This window comes from Pan troglodytes, chromosome 23 (assembly GCF_028858775.2).
Source record: "Pan troglodytes isolate AG18354 chromosome 23, NHGRI_mPanTro3-v2.0_pri, whole genome shotgun sequence".
NCBI classification, from domain to species: Eukaryota; Metazoa; Chordata; class Mammalia; order Primates; family Hominidae; genus Pan; species Pan troglodytes.
In genome coordinates, this window is record NC_086016.1 from 44,439,482 (window position 1) to 44,455,621 (window position 16,140).

The window sequence follows — 16,140 nt, forward strand, 5'->3', positions numbered from 1 at the left end:
AGACAGGGTTTCTCCATGTTAGTCAGGCAGGTTATCCCCATTTTATAGGGAAAGAACTTGAGTCTGCAAGAAGCAAGTCACCCAGGATTCTCAGGGCGAGGAGGAGGCCGAACCAGGATTCGGACCCAGATATCTCTGGCTCTCAAGCCTCCTCTTTTCTATAAACCACCTGTTTACAGCACAGAGGGAGTTGGTCATTGGGGCCGAGCTGGGTTTATGGTATCTGAAGCTTACACAATTTCAAGAGGACTCTCATTTAAAAAAAACAAAAAAACACAATTACAAAACCAAAATTAGGCATAACAGTGAATTTTATTTATTTATTTATTTTATTTTTTATTTTTTTATTTTTTTCTTGAGACGGAGTCTCGCTCTGTCACCCAGGCTGGAGTGCAGTGGCGCCATCTCGGCTCACTGCAAGCTCCGCCTCCTGGGTTCACGCCATTCTCCTGCCTCAGCCTCCCGAGTAACTGGGATTACAGGTGCCCACACCATGCCCGGCTACCTTTTGTATTTTTAGTAGAGACAGGGTTTCACCACATTGGCCAGACTGGTCTCGAACTCCTGACCTCAGGTGATCTGCCTGCCTCGGGTTCCCAAAGGGCTGGGATCACAGGCTTGAGCCACCACACCTGGCTTCCCTATGTTTTTCTATACCCTGATCGCTTCCTTGTACAACAAGGATTTTGTAATGCCATATTCTATAGAGAAAACAAACTTCAATCAAATTTCTTTGATATGGTAGCAGGAAGAGTTCAGGGCATGGCTGTGTCAAGTTTTCCCATGTGGGACCTGACCTTACATGCTCCTTGGATGGGCCAACACTGGTGACCACGCGAGGCTTTGATGCTCTCATCACAGGGACCTGTTCTGAGTTTTATGTTGTCTTTGTTGGTTTCAACATTTTATGCCAAATCAGCAAGAAATTTAAATCTTTTTTTCATCATGATCATTGTATTCATTCTCCTTCATTCATTGGTGAGCCTGTTCCTGGAAGCCATCTGTACCCTCGGGCAGCCAGCAACGACTGAGCTACACATGGATAGAACCGTGAACCACAAGAAATACCCCTGAATTCTGAACTATTTCCATATCAACTTCTCCCAAAATGCCCACAGCCAGTCCAACACCATCCAACTGGATGGGAGCAGGGAAGGCGGGGAATCAGAGTGGAAAGAGACTTAGCTGAGTTATTTTTATTATTTTTAAAAGCCTTATTCATAGACATATGTGTATATTTAGAGACAGAGTCTATCACTACGTTGCCCAGGTTTGATTCTTTTTTTAGAGACAGGTCTGGAGTACAGTGGTGCAATCTTTGCTCATCACAGCCTTGAATTCCAGGGCTCAAGCCATCCTCCCACCTCAGCCTCCTGAGTAGCTGGGACTACAAGCATGTGCTGTGCCACCAAGCTGGCTTGGTGTGACTAACTGATGTCTCACCTTTGCAAACTTTACGGAAACATATGACATAGGAACACATTGCAATTACATATTGCAATTCAGCAGAAAAAAAAAAAGACTTTCTTTTTACTGAATGGCACTGACTTACCAGGTACATACAAGCAAGTGGAGTCTGGGGACCACTTTTTGGCTGTTCTAGAGAAAGTGCCCCAAAGAGGATTCAGCAGCCAAAACTAACTAATGATCCTGTTAGTTTTATCATCTCACTCAGAAGGCTCAGCCTCTGAAACAACCATTCCAGGACTTGGAGGCAGGGGATCTGAGTTAAAGGCCCAGCTCTGCTGTTTCCTAACTGTGGGGCCTTGGCAAGTGCAGGTCCTGTGAGCTCCACCAGCCTCATTAGCAAGAATAGTTCATGTTCCCCTGCCACGAAAGTGCCCTGTGAACTAGAAGAGAGCATGGGCAAGTATGAGGTTAGTCTCGCTAACAGATCAGCCAGCTTCTATCTGGGCAATTCTGTCATTTAGGGTTTTGCTGGGCTGGCCCCGGGAGCCGTTTGGGAGTTCACCTATCTCCCCAGGCATGGAGAAGGGGTGGTGTTTCTGAATCAGGATTCTGAGCTGAACTGCAAACCTGACTGTGCTCCAAGTTTCTTGGACCAGCAAGCCCAGCTCCCAGAGTCCCGCTGCCCTGGCCTGAACCCGCCCCTCCACACCCCGGGCTCTCGGCAGCCGCAGCCGGACGGGCTCGTGGGAGGAGGCGCCGATGAGCCTTCTTGCATTTCCCGCTTCAGACTTGATGGATTGCAGAGGACTCCTGCTCCAGCTGTGGGGAACTCCAGCCCGCACTTTGCCTCCAGCCCGATGGTGCAAGATCCAGCTTCTCTTCATCCTGGCATCAAACGTCTGTTTGATCAGCTTTTCATCCATTTTCTGAAAATGTAGTGATTGAGAGATGTTCTGAATCTTGCAGAATTCTGTGTCGCACCCTGGCCACACATCAATGCAGGCCTGAACCTGACCCTGGGTGGACTCCCTGCTCTCTGCCAGCCCCTTTCTCACCCCTGGGTCCCCACGGCCCCTGGCTCTCTCCCCTCTGCTAGAATCTCGCTGAGGGATTGGTGGGGAGGGGTTGGTCACGCACTGGGTGGAGATCTGGTGCCCCCTGGAGGCCGGACAGGAAGGGCCAGGGCGGACAAGGTCTTTGAGAACTCGGTGGCATCCCGCTCCTGATGGCCTGGGTCCCACCGCCCCTTCCCCAGCCTTCCTGACAGCAGAGGAGATTGATGGGGCGCTGCTCGAATGTTCTTCATCAGCGTCTTCAGTAATAAGCTTCTCCATTGGGTAACCGATCCTAGTTTAGCAAAACCGTTTGTCAACCATTTTCTCCCTTGAGCTTGATAAGAACCCCGTGGGAGAGGAGAGAGGGGGCCCCCCAGGATCTGAAAAGCTGTGCCTCAGCCAAGTTCATGAGTCACTGGCAAGGAGGCCTGTAGGTCAGCAAAGCCTAGGAGGTCAAGAGTGCCCACATGGGGACCTACGGGCCTCAGGGCTGCAGGTTGCTGTGTTGGACCCTGGCTCGGAGCTCAGGATAGAAACCCAGAAACCCCACAGGCAAAGAAGGACGCAGAACAGAACAGGGCAGAACCAAGGACCCAGTGAGGGTGGCTGGCGTCAGAGCAAATATCAGAGTTCACAAGGTGAAATAATCCAAAAATCTATACAGAAAAAGCTAATCATTTTCTCCAATCTCTCCCCCAAAGGTGTCTACTCCTGCAGGCTTACCTGTAACCTTTGTCACTCACTCTTCTGATTCTGCAAACATATAAACCATGGAGCCACAGCCAAGAGAATCTGGACTTGTTTGTTTTTCCTAAAATAGGATATCTTAAATCCGTGGCTCAGCACTGCGCCCTTTTTTTTCTTTTTTTCTTTCTTTTTTTTTCTTTTTTTTTGAGACGGAGTCTCGCTCTGTTGCCCAGGCTGGAGTGCAATGTCATGATCTTGGCTCACTGCAACCTCTGCCTCCTGGGTTCAAGCGATTCTCCTGTCTCAGCCTCCTGAGGAGCTGGGACTGCAGGTGCAAGACACCACGCCTGGCTAATTTTTGTTATTTTTAGTAGAGACAGTGTTTCACTATGTTGGCCAGGCTGGTCTCGAACTCCTGACCTCAAATGATCGGCCTGCCTCGGCCTCCCAAAGTGCTGGGATTACAGGCACAAGCCACAGCACCTGGCCTCACTGTGCTCTTTTCACTGGCAGGCATTTTATTGTCCCTACAGACCCAAGACAGGGGGTGGGGGAGACATGCTTTGTGCTCACCTGGCTGGTTCATGGGCAGGTGGCCTGGAGGACCCAGCCCTGGCAGCTGTCGGGTAGCTCCAGCCTGGGCCGGACAGGTAAGCGGAATCAAGAGACGGGGCCAGTTGCGGCTCCAGGGCCAGGAGGGGCTGCAGCTCCTGTTCAGGGTCTTCAGAAAAGCAGGGTTCTGCTGGCTGGCCTGCAGTGGAAAGAAGACAGAGGGACAGGGAACTGAGGGTAGGGACAACCCTGCTCAACTAAGTGACCTTGAGAGGACAGGAGTCCCCACAGGAAAATCAGGAGACTGTTCCTCTGGCTGGGGTGGGCTGTGGGGAGGATGCTGGGCCAGCAGAGCCTGACAGAGCCACCCCAATCATAAAAGGATATGTTTTTGTCAAGACTTTTCTAAACCCATAATCACCTCCCTCCTATGTCTTGGGTCAGCTTCTTTCATCGCAGGCACCACTGGGGACATTGCTGGGAGGAAGAGGAGGGAGAAGCAATGGGTTTCATTAGGAACGGTGAGTTTGTGACTCTGCCACTAAGTGGCAGCTCCAGCTCACCCCCCCAGCTCCCTCCCACAGGCCACGGCTGGGCATGGAGAACTGGTGACTTCAGAGGCCCGGACAGAGGAGACGGGGGAGAGCGAGGAGCCGCCCTGCCTGAGGTCTGAGGGTGACAGCAGAGGATGGCCAAGGAGTGCAGGGCCAGCTTCCCCTGCCCTCTCTAAGAGAGTCTTACTGAATGTAGGGGTTGAATTGTGCTCCCCAAGAGATATGTTCACGTATTAACCTCTCCCTCCCCCCGACTCTTCCATTCCTGTGACTGTGACCTGAATTTGGAAACAGGGTCTTTTCAGATGTAATCGGGTCCTTTCAACTCACGATAAAATAATCTTGGATTTAGGGTGGGCCCTATGTCCAACAGCTGGTGTCCTTATAAGAAGGAGAGGAGACGGCTAGGCGCGGTGGCTCACGCCTGTAATCCCAGCACTCTGGGAGGCTGAGGTGGGTGGATCATGAGGTCAGGAGATCGAGACCATCCTGGCTAACACGGTGAAACCCCGTCTCTACTAAAAATACAAAAAAATTAGCCGGGCATGGTGGCGGGCGCCTGTAGTCCCAGCTAGTCGGGAGGCTGAGGCAGGAAAATGATGTGAACCTGGGAGGCGGAGCTTGCAGTGAGCCGAGATAGTGCCACTGCACTCCAGCCTGGGTGACAGAGCGAGACTCTGTCTCAAAAAAAAGAAAAAAAAAAAAAAAAGAAGAAGAAGCAGAGGAGACACAGAGGAAAGAGGGCCATAGGAAGATGGAGGCAGAGATGGCAGTGGTGAGGCTACAAGCCAAGGGATGCCTGTGGCCATTGGATGCCGGAAGAAGAGAGGGAGGATTCTTCCCTAGAACCTTCAGAGGGAGCACAGCCCTGCCAACACCTTGGTGTTGGACTTCTCGCCTCCAGAACTGGGAGGAAATCAATTTCTGTTGTCTTAAGCCACCCAGTTTATGTTATTTTGTTACAGCAGCCTGGGAAAAGGAATATACTGAATAAGAACCCAAGTGAGCTTATTAGAAAGAATATTGAGGCCTGGCACAGTGGCTCACACCTGTAATCTCAGCACTTTGGGAGGCTGAGGCGGGTGGATTGTTTCAGTCCAGGAGTTCGAGACCAGCCTGGGCAACAAAAATACAAAAATTGGCCAGGTGTGGTGACACACACCTGTAATCCCAGCTACTCGGGAGGCTGAGGCAAGAGAATCCCTTGAACCTGGGAGGTGGAGGTGGCAGTGGGCCGAGATTAAGCCATTGCACTCCAGCCTGGGCGACAGAGCAAGACTCTGTCTCAGAAAAAAAGAAAGAATGTTAAACCTCCTCAAGAGGAGGTAAGTGATTTTAAACACTCTGAAGCCACACAGGGACAACCCTTTTACAAGCCAAAAGGAGAAGGAGGAAAAATTGAAGTCACTTTTTTTTTTTGAGACAGTCTCACTCTTGTCGCACAGGCTGGCGTGCACTGGCACAATCTCGGCTTACTGCAGCCTCCACCTCTGAGGTTCAAGCGATTCTCCTGCCTCAGCCTCCTGAGTAGCTGGGATTACAGGCACCGACCATGGCACCCAGCTAATTTTTGTATTTTTAGTAGAGATGGGGTTTCACCGTCTTGGCCAGGCTGGTGTCGAACTCCTGACCTCAGGTGATCCGCCTGCCTCATCCTCCCAAAGTGCTGGTATTACAGGCATAAGCCACTGTGCCCGGCCTTGATTTTTCTTTTTTAATGGTTAAAAAATACCTTCAAATGTACACACAGTAAAATTCACTTCTTTTGGTATATAGTTCAAATGCATAGAGTCCTATCACCATGACCGCAGTCAAGATAGGGAACATCCCGTCACTCCCAGAACTCCTGTGCTGCGCCTGGCAACCACTGCTCTGTTCTCCTGTTGCTTTTCCAGCGAGTCCTGAAAGTGGAATCGTGCGAGTCCAGGTTCTTTCGCTGAGCATGGTGGTTTGAGGTTCACCCACATTGTTGTATGGTTCCTTTTCATTGCTGAGAAGTGTTCCACTGTCTGGATGGACTGTGGTCTATTTATCTATTCACCAAGTAAAGGATGTGGGCGATTTCCAGGTTTCGACGATTATGAATAAGCTGCTGTAACATTCACGCACAGGTGTTTGTATGAATGGAAGTTTTCACTTCTTTTGGGTGAATACCTGGGAGTGGGGTTTCTGGGTCCTGATCGGGTTTCTAGTGGTCTGTAAGTCAGACTTGCTAAGAGGTTTCGTTGTGGAGACGCACACAGGCAAGGTCAGCTCTCAGGGTCCTTTCTGCAATGCGGGGATGTCGAGGTCACGTGACAGAGAGTCAAATGCCAGCTGGCCACCCAACCTGCTCTTGTCCATTCCTTTTCCCTCAGAAGCTAATAGAGGAAAGTAAACCTGTTGTTTCCCTCTCATTTCCTTTTATTTTCATTAATATTAGGAAATGCCAAGATTAGTGAAAGAATGAAAAGAGTCAAAACAGCCTAGAAAAGGCTTCAATGATCCTCAAACTGGATGATCAAATCCCGAATAATTGGGAGTCAACGATAAAGGCCAAAGTAAGACTTCTAAAAAGTCCTCTTTTTTTTTTTAAGAGATGGGGTCTCACTATGTTGCCCAGGCTAGTCTCAAACTCCCAGGCTCACCCAATCCTCCTACCTTGGCCTCCTAAAATGCTGAGATTACAGGTGTGAGCCACTCAACCCAGCCCAAAATCCTTATTATATCCTATTTTTTTGCTTTGCATGAAACATTATATTTACTTCCATCCCACCCTGAACATAACAGCAGAGGGAATTTCTTTCTTTCTTTTTTTTTTTTTTTTTTTTGAGACGGAGTCTCACTCTGTCACCCAGGCTGGAGTGCAGTGGCGCGATCTTGGCTCACTGCAAGCTCCACCTCCTGGGTTCACACCATTCTCCTGCCTCAGCCTCCCGAGTAGCTGGGACTACAGGCATGCGCCACCATGCCTGGCTAATTTTTTTGTATTTTTAGTAGAGACGGGGTTTCACCATGTTAGCCAGGATGGTCTTGATCTCCTGACCTCGTGATCCGCCCGCCTTGGCCTCCCAACGTGCTGGGATTACAGGTGTGAGCCACCGCGCCCAGCCCAGCAGAGGGAATTTCTAAAGGCAAAGACTGTTCCTGAATTAGGGGAAGGCGTGGCAGCTTCACCTCTTACTGCCTGGGGTCAGGCAGTTCTCTGCAGAGCAATTCTCAAGGAGGTGTCTTAGCTTGACTTGCCCCAGAATTGCTGCTGGGGAGTCCCAGCTGCCCCATCTAATTACCCTGAGCCCTTCTACCTAAATGCAGTCCTGGCCCAGCTCAGGCTGAGAAGTCCCAGGATCTGCAGTCACCAAGCAGAAGAAAACCAGAAGAGCCAACAGTGTCATTGCAGGCTAAGTCCAAGTTCAAAGAGAGGAGAAGACCAGTGTCCCAGCTCAGCTCACCCTCAGGCAGACAGAGCGAATTCTATCTTACCGTTTTTTGTTTTTTTTTTTTGAGATGGAGTCTCACTCTGTCACCCAGGCTGGAGTGCATTGGTACAATCTCACTGCAACCTCCACCTCCCAGGTTCAAGCAATTCTCCCTGCCTCAACCTCCTGAGTAGCTGGGATTACAGGTGCACGCCACCACGCCCAGCTAATTTTTGTATTTTTAGTAGAGATGGGGTTTCACCATGTTGGCCAGGCTGGTCTTGAACTCCTGACCTCAGGTGATCCACCTGCCTTAGCCTCCCAAAGTGCTGGGATTACAGGAGTGAGCCACCGCACCCGGCATTTTTTTTTTTTTTTTGAGACAGGCTCTTGCCCTGTTGTCCAGGCTAGGGTGCAGCGGTGTGAACGTGGCTCACTGTAGCCTCGATTTCCTGGGCTCCGATGATCCTCTTGCCTCAGCCTTCTGAGTAGCGGGGACTACAAGTGTGCCACACCTGGCTAATTTTTAAAAAATTTTTTTGTAGAGATGAGGTCTTGCCATGCTGCCCAGGCTGGTCTCGAACTTCTGGGTTTAAGCAATCATCCTGCCTCCTGCGTAGTGGGGACTACTGGCATGCGTCACCACACTCGGCTTACTCTGTCTTTTGTTCTCTTCAGGCTTTCGATGGATTGGACGAGGCGCGTCCACCCTGGGGAGGGCCATCATTTTATTCAGTCTACTGATGCAAATGCTTATCTCTTCTGGAAACACCTTCACAGACAGACCCAGAATATAGTTGAACCAAATACTGGGCACCTCATGGCTCCAGCAAGTTGATACAAAAAATGAACCATTGCAGAAAACGAAGAACAGTCACCAACTCCCACCCATGCAGCTGGCTCATTTGCTGGGCTGCCCTCCCCAGCACGTGGCACAGGAATCTCTGCCTTGGCAGGGAGGAGGCCTGGGGTATGTGCAGGTACCCATGGGAAGTTTCTTTGCCATGAGGAAAGCCAGAGTCACCCCTTGCTTGAACACAAGAGTTGGAGGTTTCAGTGAGCTGAGATTGCACCATTGCACTCCAGCCTGGGCGGCAGAGTGAGACTCTGTCTCTAAATAAATAAATTAAATAAATAAATAAATAGAATTTAATATAAATAACTAGAAATTTTTCAATACTTGCATCTCTGCAGGTTACCTCTGGAAGTGCAGGGCTTTGTCTTTTTGGATTAACTCAGAAATTAGACCTTCAGAAAACAACATCAGCTCTGATTCTCTGCACCCTTGATGCTGCCAGTGGCGACTGATGCTTCCTGATGGAAATGTAGACCTGAACATAAGTCACAGAAAAATGCAGACTTGAGTTGGAGCTAAGCTGACTCAGGTATTTTGAGATCTATAATCTGAGTGGGGAGCGGAGAGATTCCAAGATATTTGCGTTCAGTGGCTTTTGCACGCAGCAGAACCTGTGCTGAGGGCATTTCTAGGGTCATTACTCATAATCTGCAGTGTTTCTTTCCAGGGTTCCAGGCGTCTTACCCCAGAGGTGATTTCCAGATTTCGAGAAAAACCCAGGATTTAGGGCTGGCACGGTGGCTCATGCCTGTAATCCCAGCATTTTGGGAGGCCGAGGCAGGTGGATCACTTGAGGTCAGGAGTTTGAGACCAGCCTGGCCAACATGGTGAAACCCTGTCTCTACTAAAAATACAAAAAAATTAGCCGGGTGTGGTGGCATGCACCTGTAATCCCAGCTACTCAGGAGGCTGAGGCAGGAGAATCGCTTGAACCTGGGAGGCAGAGGTTGCAGTGAGCCTAGATCGTGCCATTGCACTCCAGCCTGGGCAACAAGAGCAAAACTCCATCTCAAAAAAACAAACAAACAAACAAACAAACAAAACGCAAGATTTAGATCCCCTCACTGCAGCCCCCTCATGGCCTGGTAACTTTAGCAAAGCCTCCCCCTCCTCCCCCTCCTCCTCCTCCTCCCTCCTCCCTCTTCTAGGTACAGAGGATGAGCAGTGGCTCCCCACACCATCCCCTGCAGCAGAGGCCCCTCTTCCCTTCATTCCCCATTCTGTACAGATGCTATGGGAGCTTCAGGCTCCACACTCAGGTCCCCAGTCCCTGAAACATAAAGCTGAATAAGACAGAGTCCCTGGGCTGAAGGGGCCACTGTTGGCCATGGAAGCAGAGTAAACAGAGTGGGGCCGACGTAAAGGTGAGCTGGGGTGCACTGGAGGCACAAAACGGGCAAGGATGGAGACCTGGGTGACGAGGTGGGGCAGACAGGCAGAGCTCAGACTGGGTCCTAGGCAGGGAGAAGTCACCATTGTAGAGCAAGGACGATGTGGTCAGATCTGGGCTTTAGAAATCTAGGTGTCTAGCCTAGGCAATATAATGAGACCTCGTCTCCACAAAAAACTTAAAAAATTAGCCGAGTGTGATGCCACATGCCTGTAGCCGCAGCTACTCAGAAAGCTGAGGATCCCAAGTGGAAGGATTGCTCTAGCTCGGGAGGTCGAGGCTGCAGTGAGCCATGATCGTGCCATTGCACTCCAGCCTGGGCAACAGAGCGAGACCCTGTCTCAAGAAAAAAAAAAAAAAAGTAAAAGAAAAAGAAAGAAGAAATACAGCTCTGGAGCTGCCTAGGACAGGGTTGGGGACTCTCCTGACTAGCTGCCAGCGAATGTTTGCTTTCTGTGGCCAGGCCCTGCCTGGCCAGGGTGGACAGGGCTGAGCGAGGCAGATGGAGCCCCTGCTCTCAGACTGCTTTTCTGAATGCCATCTTGACGCTGCTCAAGTTTGGATTTTGGTTTTCATGGAAGTCAACTATGGTCCTGACATGGCCACCTCTGTCTGAACTGATGCACGGCCTAGGGAATCCGGTGATGCTTCAGCAGGTGGCAGGGCTCAGCTGCACCCGCCCGGGCCCCAGCGCCGCCTGCCACTCCTCCTCCTCCTCCCAGGCTTCGGCTGAGAGCAGGGCCTGGAGCCAGCCTGCTGGGTGGACTCCCAGCTCCGCAGTTGGCTAGCTCTGGGGCCCTGGGGAGATGCCCACCCTCTCTGTGCTTTAATTTCTTCACCTGTGAGGTGGGGATGGTAACACCTCCCTCATGGGGTGGCTAGGGCTGTGAAATGAGGTAACGTCTCGGTGTTAGGCAGCTTCCAAAATGGCTCTCCAAGATCCCCTGCCTCCTGGCCTTCACAGCCTTGTGGAACCCCCGGCCCTGTGTGTGGGCTGGACCCACTGCCTGCTTCCACCCAAAAGAACAGGGCACAGCTGATGGGGGTTACTTCTGAGACTAGGTGATCAAGACCGGGACTTGCTGGGTCCCTCTGTCTCTGACTCTTTCCTCCGCTCTCTCCTGCTCACTTGCTCACTCTAATACTATATCAAGAGCTGCCCCAGAAAGAGGCCCCGTGGCAAAGAACCAAAGGCACCCAGCAACACGAGTGAGGGTGGAAGTGGCTCTTTCCCCAGTCCAGCCTCGCGGTGACCGCAGCCCTGGCTGACACCTTGATTGCAGCCTGGTGAGAAACAGCAGCCCGAGGACCCTGCTAAGCTGCACCCAGGCTCCTGACCCACGGAAACTGGGAGATGATAAACATGTACTGCTTAAGCTGAGATTCGGGCTAATTTGTTACACAGTCATAGACATCGTTTTTTGTTGTTGTTGTTGTTTGAGATGGAGTCTCACTCTGTCGCCTAGGCTGGAGTGCAGTGGCACGATCTCAGCTCACTGCAACATCCACCTCCCAGGTTCAAGCGATTCTCGTGCCTCAGCCTCCCAAGTAGCTGGGATTATAGGCATCCGCCACCATGCCCAGCTAATTTTTTGTGTCTTTGGGAGAGACAGGGTTTCACCATGTTGGCCAGCTGGTCTCAAACTCCTGAGCTCAAGATATCTGCCCACCTTGACCTCCCAAAGTGCTGGGATTACAGGCATGAGCCACTGTGCCTGCCCTGTTACACAGTCATAGAGATCTATAAAATACTTAACACGGTGCCGGCGCATGGCAAGCATCAGTTACTGACCACGATGACCCTTCTGTATACACCAGGGGAACTCAAAATACTCAGGAAATCTAAGCATATAAGCCTAGTCACCAGGCTGTCGACATGACCCTTAACAATGAACCTGTGTCTTTTGCCACCTCATGATGTCATAGAAGAAGAGCAGCATCAATGTTAAGAGTCTGGAGGAGGGACTAGATGCTGTGTCTCACACCTGTAATCCCAGCACTCTGGGAGGCCGAGGCAGGTGGATTACCTGAGGTCAGGAGTTCGAGACCAGCCTGGCCAACATGGTGAAACTTCGTGTTTACTAAAAAATACAAAAAATTAGCCAGGCATAGTGGCATGCGCCTGTAATCCCAGCTACTCTGGAGGCTGAGGCAAGAGAATCTCTTGAACCTAAAATCTAAAAAATAAGACCACGCCAAGGAAAAAAATCAGTAACAGTATAGAGGGGATGGAAGCAGACCTCTTTAATACACCTTGTTCTTCAGTTTTGACTTTGCCATCATGTAAATGCTTTATTTAGTTCTAAATCAAATTTAAATTGAAAAAAAAAATTCCCAGGCCAGGGTGGCGGCTCACGCCTGCGATCCCAGCACTTTGGGAGGCTGAGGTGGGCAGGTCAACTAAGCCCAAGAATTTGAGACTAGCCTGGGCAATATGACAAAACCCCATCTCTACAAAAAATACAAAATTAGCCAGATGTGGTGGTGCAGGTGCTTGGAGGCTGCTTGGGAGACTGAGGTGGGAGGATCACCTGGGCCTGAGAGGCGGAGTTTGCAGTGAGTCGAGATTGCACCACTGCACTCCAGCCTGGGTGACAGAGTGAGGCCCTGTCTCAAAAAAAAAAAAAAAAAAAAAAGTATTTCCCAGTTGATTTTTGTTCAACTTCAATTAATCATAATCTACCTTCTTTTTTTTTTTTTTTTTTGAGACAAGAGTCTCGCTCTGTTGCCCAGGATGGAGTGCAATGGTGTGAACTGCAACCTCTGTCTCCTGGGTTCAAGCAATTCACCTGCCTCAGCCTCTTGAGTAGTTGGGATTACAGGTGTTGACCACCACTCCTGGCTAAATTTTGTACTTTTAGTAGAGACGGGTTTTCACCATGTTGGTCAGGCTGGTCTCAAACTCCTGACCTCATGATCCACCCACTTCGGGCTCCCAAAATACTGGGATTACAGGCGTGAGCCACCGTGCCCTGCCAATCACAATCTACCTTTAAGTGATAATATGCTACTTTTTTTTTTTTTTTTAGACAGTCTCGCTCTGTCCCTCAGGCTGGAGTGCAGTGGTGCAATCTTGACTCACTGCAAGCTCTGCCTTCCGGGTTCACGCCATTCTCCTGTCTCAGTCTCCCAAGTAGCTGGGACTACAGGTGCCTGCCACCATGCCCGGCTAATTTTTTGTATTTTTAGTAGAGACAGGGTTTCACCGTGTTCGCCAGGATGGTCTCGATCTCCTGACCTTGTGATCCGCCTGCCTCAGCCTCCCAAAGTGCTGGAATTACAGGCATGAGCCACCATGCCCGGCCCAATATACTACTTAATATAAAGCATAAGAACATTGGCCAGGTGCGGTGGCTTATGCCTGTAATCCCAGCACTTTGGGAGGCTGAGGAGGGTAGATTGCTTGAGCCCACAAGTTTGAGACCAGTGACACCCCATCTCTACAAAAAAATGTAAAAAATTAGCTGGGTATGGTAGTACATGCCTGTAGTCCCAGCTACTTGGGATCGCTTGAGCCCAGGACGTCAAGGCTGCAGTGAGCCATGATTGTGCCACTGCACTCCAACCTGGGCAACAGAGCAAGACCCTATCCCCACTCCCCACCCTCCCAAAAAAAAGAACCTAAAAGTAGTGTATTTCTGATTCTCCACATACACACTCCATCTATTTAAGAAACTACAATAAATACAATGAGTTCAGGCTGGATGTGGTGGCTCATGACTGTAATCCCAGCACCTTGGGAGGCAGAGGTTGGTGGATCACTCCACTGTACTCCAGCCTGGGTGACAGAGCGAGACTCTGTCTCAAAATAAATAAATAAATAAATAATAAAATAAAAAGTAAATGGTCTAGGCCTGGCCAACATGGTGAAACCCTATCTCTACAAAAAATACAATATTTAGCCGGGTGTGGTGGTGTGCACCTGTAGTCCCAGCTACTGCGGAGGCTGAGGCAGGAGGATCACTTGAGCCCAGGAGTGGAAGGCTGCAGTGAGCCACAATTGCGCACCACTACACTCCAGCCTGGGTGACAGAGTGAGACCCTTTCTAAAAAAAAAAAAAAAAAAGGAAAGAAAAGAAAATGTCCAAATTTAAAGGCAGAGATTGTCAGATTGGATTAAAAAAAGATTCAATATCCTATTTATAAGAATCACACTTCAAATATAAAGACACGAATAGGTTAAAAGTAGAAGGATGGAAAAAGACATACCTACCGTGCTATCACGAATCCAAAAAAAGCTAGCGTGGCTTATCAATATCAGACCAAGTAGATTGTATAGCAGAAGACATTACCAGGGATAAAGAGGTTAATTCAATAATGATTAAGGGGTCAGTTATTCCAGAGGACATAACAATTCTAAACGTTTATGTACCTAATAACAGAGCTTCAAAACACTTGAAGCAAAAACTTATAGAACAGCAAAGAGAAATGGAAAAGTTGACAATCATAGTTGAAGATGTCAATACCCTGCTTTCAATAATTGATAGAATTGATAGAATAGCTGGGTGTAGCCGTGTATCACCTGTAGTCCCAGCTACTCAGGAGGCTGTGGCAGGAGAAGCACTTTAGCCCAGGACTTGAGTCTAGTCTGGACAACATAGTGAGATCCCACCTCTGAATAAATAAATAGAAATTGATAGAATGAATAGACAGAAAACCAGCAAATATATAGAAGATTTGAACAACATTATCAACCAACTCGATCCAATGGACATTTATAAAACACTTTACCCAACAACAGCAGAATACACATCCCTCTCAAGTTCACACAGAATATTTACCAACATAGACAATATTCTGAGACATTAAACAAGTCTCAGTACATTTAAAGGGACTCAAGTCATTCAAAGTATGCTCTCTTACAATGGAATTAAATTAGAAATTGGTAACAGAAAGAGCTCTGAAAATGCCCAAATAATTTGAAAACGAAATAACACACTTCTAAATAATCCACGGGTCAAAAAAGAAGTCAAAAGAGAAGTCAGAAAGTATTTTGAACTGATTGAAAAGGAAAACCCAACATATCAAGTTGTGTGGTATTATTAGCTGTACGTTTCTTTGTAGATGCTATTTATCAAGTTGAAGAAGTTCTCTATTCTCAGTTTGCTGGGAATTTTTTTTTTTTGTTTTTTGTTTTTTGAAACTGAGTCTGGCTCTGTCACTCAGGCTGGAGTGCAGTGGCACGATCTCGGCCCACTGCAAGCTCTGCCTCCTGGGTTCACGCCATTCTCCTGCCTCAGCCTCCCGAGTAGCTGGGACTACAAGCGCCCGCCACCACGCCCGGCTAATTTTTTGTATTTTTAGTAGAGATGGGGTTTCACTGTGTTAGCCAGGATTGTCTCGATCTCCTGACCTCGTGATCTGCCCGCCTCGGCCTCCCAAAGTGCTGGGATTACAGGCGTGAGCCACCATGCCCGGCCATTTTTTTTTTTTTTAAATCATGAATGGGTGTTGGATTTTTGTCAAAAGCTTTTCTTGCATCAATTGATATGATCATATGATTTTCTTCTTTATCCTGTTGGTATGCTAAATTGCATTAATTTTTTTGTGTTTTTGTTTTATGAGACTGAGTCTCACTCTGTAGCCCAAGCTGAAGTGCAGTGGCATGCAGTGGTCAGCTCACTGCGACCTCCGCCTCCGGGGCTCGGGCTTAAGCTATTCTCGTGCCTCAGCCTCCCGAGAAGCTGGGACTACAGGCGCATGTCACATGCCACCATGCCCAGCTAATTGTTTGTATTTTAGTAGAGATGGGGTTTCACCATGTTGCCCAGGGTGGTCTCGAACTCCTGATCTCAGGCCATCCACCTGCCTCGGCCTCCCAAAATGCTGAGATTACAGGTGTGAGCCACTGTGCCCTGCCTAATTAATTTTTCAATATTGAGTCAGCTTTGCACACTGCCAATGCAATCAAGATGTAGTTATTCTTAGGCTGGGCATGGTGGCTCACACCTGTAATCCCAGGACTTTGGGAGGCTGAGGCAGGTGGATCACTGGAGGTCAGGAGTTCAAAACCAGCCTGGACAACATGGTGAAACCCCGTCTCTACTAAAAATACAAAAAACTAGTCAGGCATTGTGGCGTGTGTCTGCTACTCAGGAGGCTGAGGCAGAAGAATGGCTTGAACCCGGGAGGCGGGAGGTTGCAGTGAGCCAAGATCACGCCACTGCACTCCAGCCTGGGCAACAGAGCAAGACTCTGTCTCAAAAAAAAAAAAAGTAGTAGTTATTCTTTCTGTACC

At 49.1% G+C, this 16,140-nt stretch overlaps 1 protein-coding gene across 1 annotated transcript; it reads right to left on the reverse strand.

Moving 5' to 3' along the window:
- Nucleotides 1–1,490: 1,490 nt before the first annotated feature.
- On the reverse strand, nucleotides 1,491–11,775 carry LOC129138453 (uncharacterized). The gene is made up of 5 exons (XM_054675591.2): nucleotides 11,695–11,775; nucleotides 8,856–8,987; nucleotides 3,726–3,903; nucleotides 3,189–3,276; nucleotides 1,491–2,757 (listed from the first exon to the last, which is right to left on the reverse strand). Exons 3-5 carry the CDS (start codon nucleotides 3,736–3,738, stop codon nucleotides 1,896–1,898), a joined length of 963 nt encoding a protein of 320 aa, XP_054531566.1. The 5' UTR covers nucleotides 3,739–3,903; nucleotides 8,856–8,987; nucleotides 11,695–11,775; the 3' UTR covers nucleotides 1,491–1,895.
- Between the last annotated feature and the right edge of the window lie 4,365 nt (nucleotides 11,776–16,140).

Excerpts from the sequence above, each read along its gene's own strand:
- LOC129138453 (XM_054675591.2), bottom strand. Across the intron at positions 2,758-3,188 it reads GTGAGTGACAAAGGTTACAG|GATCGGTTACCCAATGGAGA; the intron begins GTAAGCCTGCAG and ends TTGCTAAACTAG.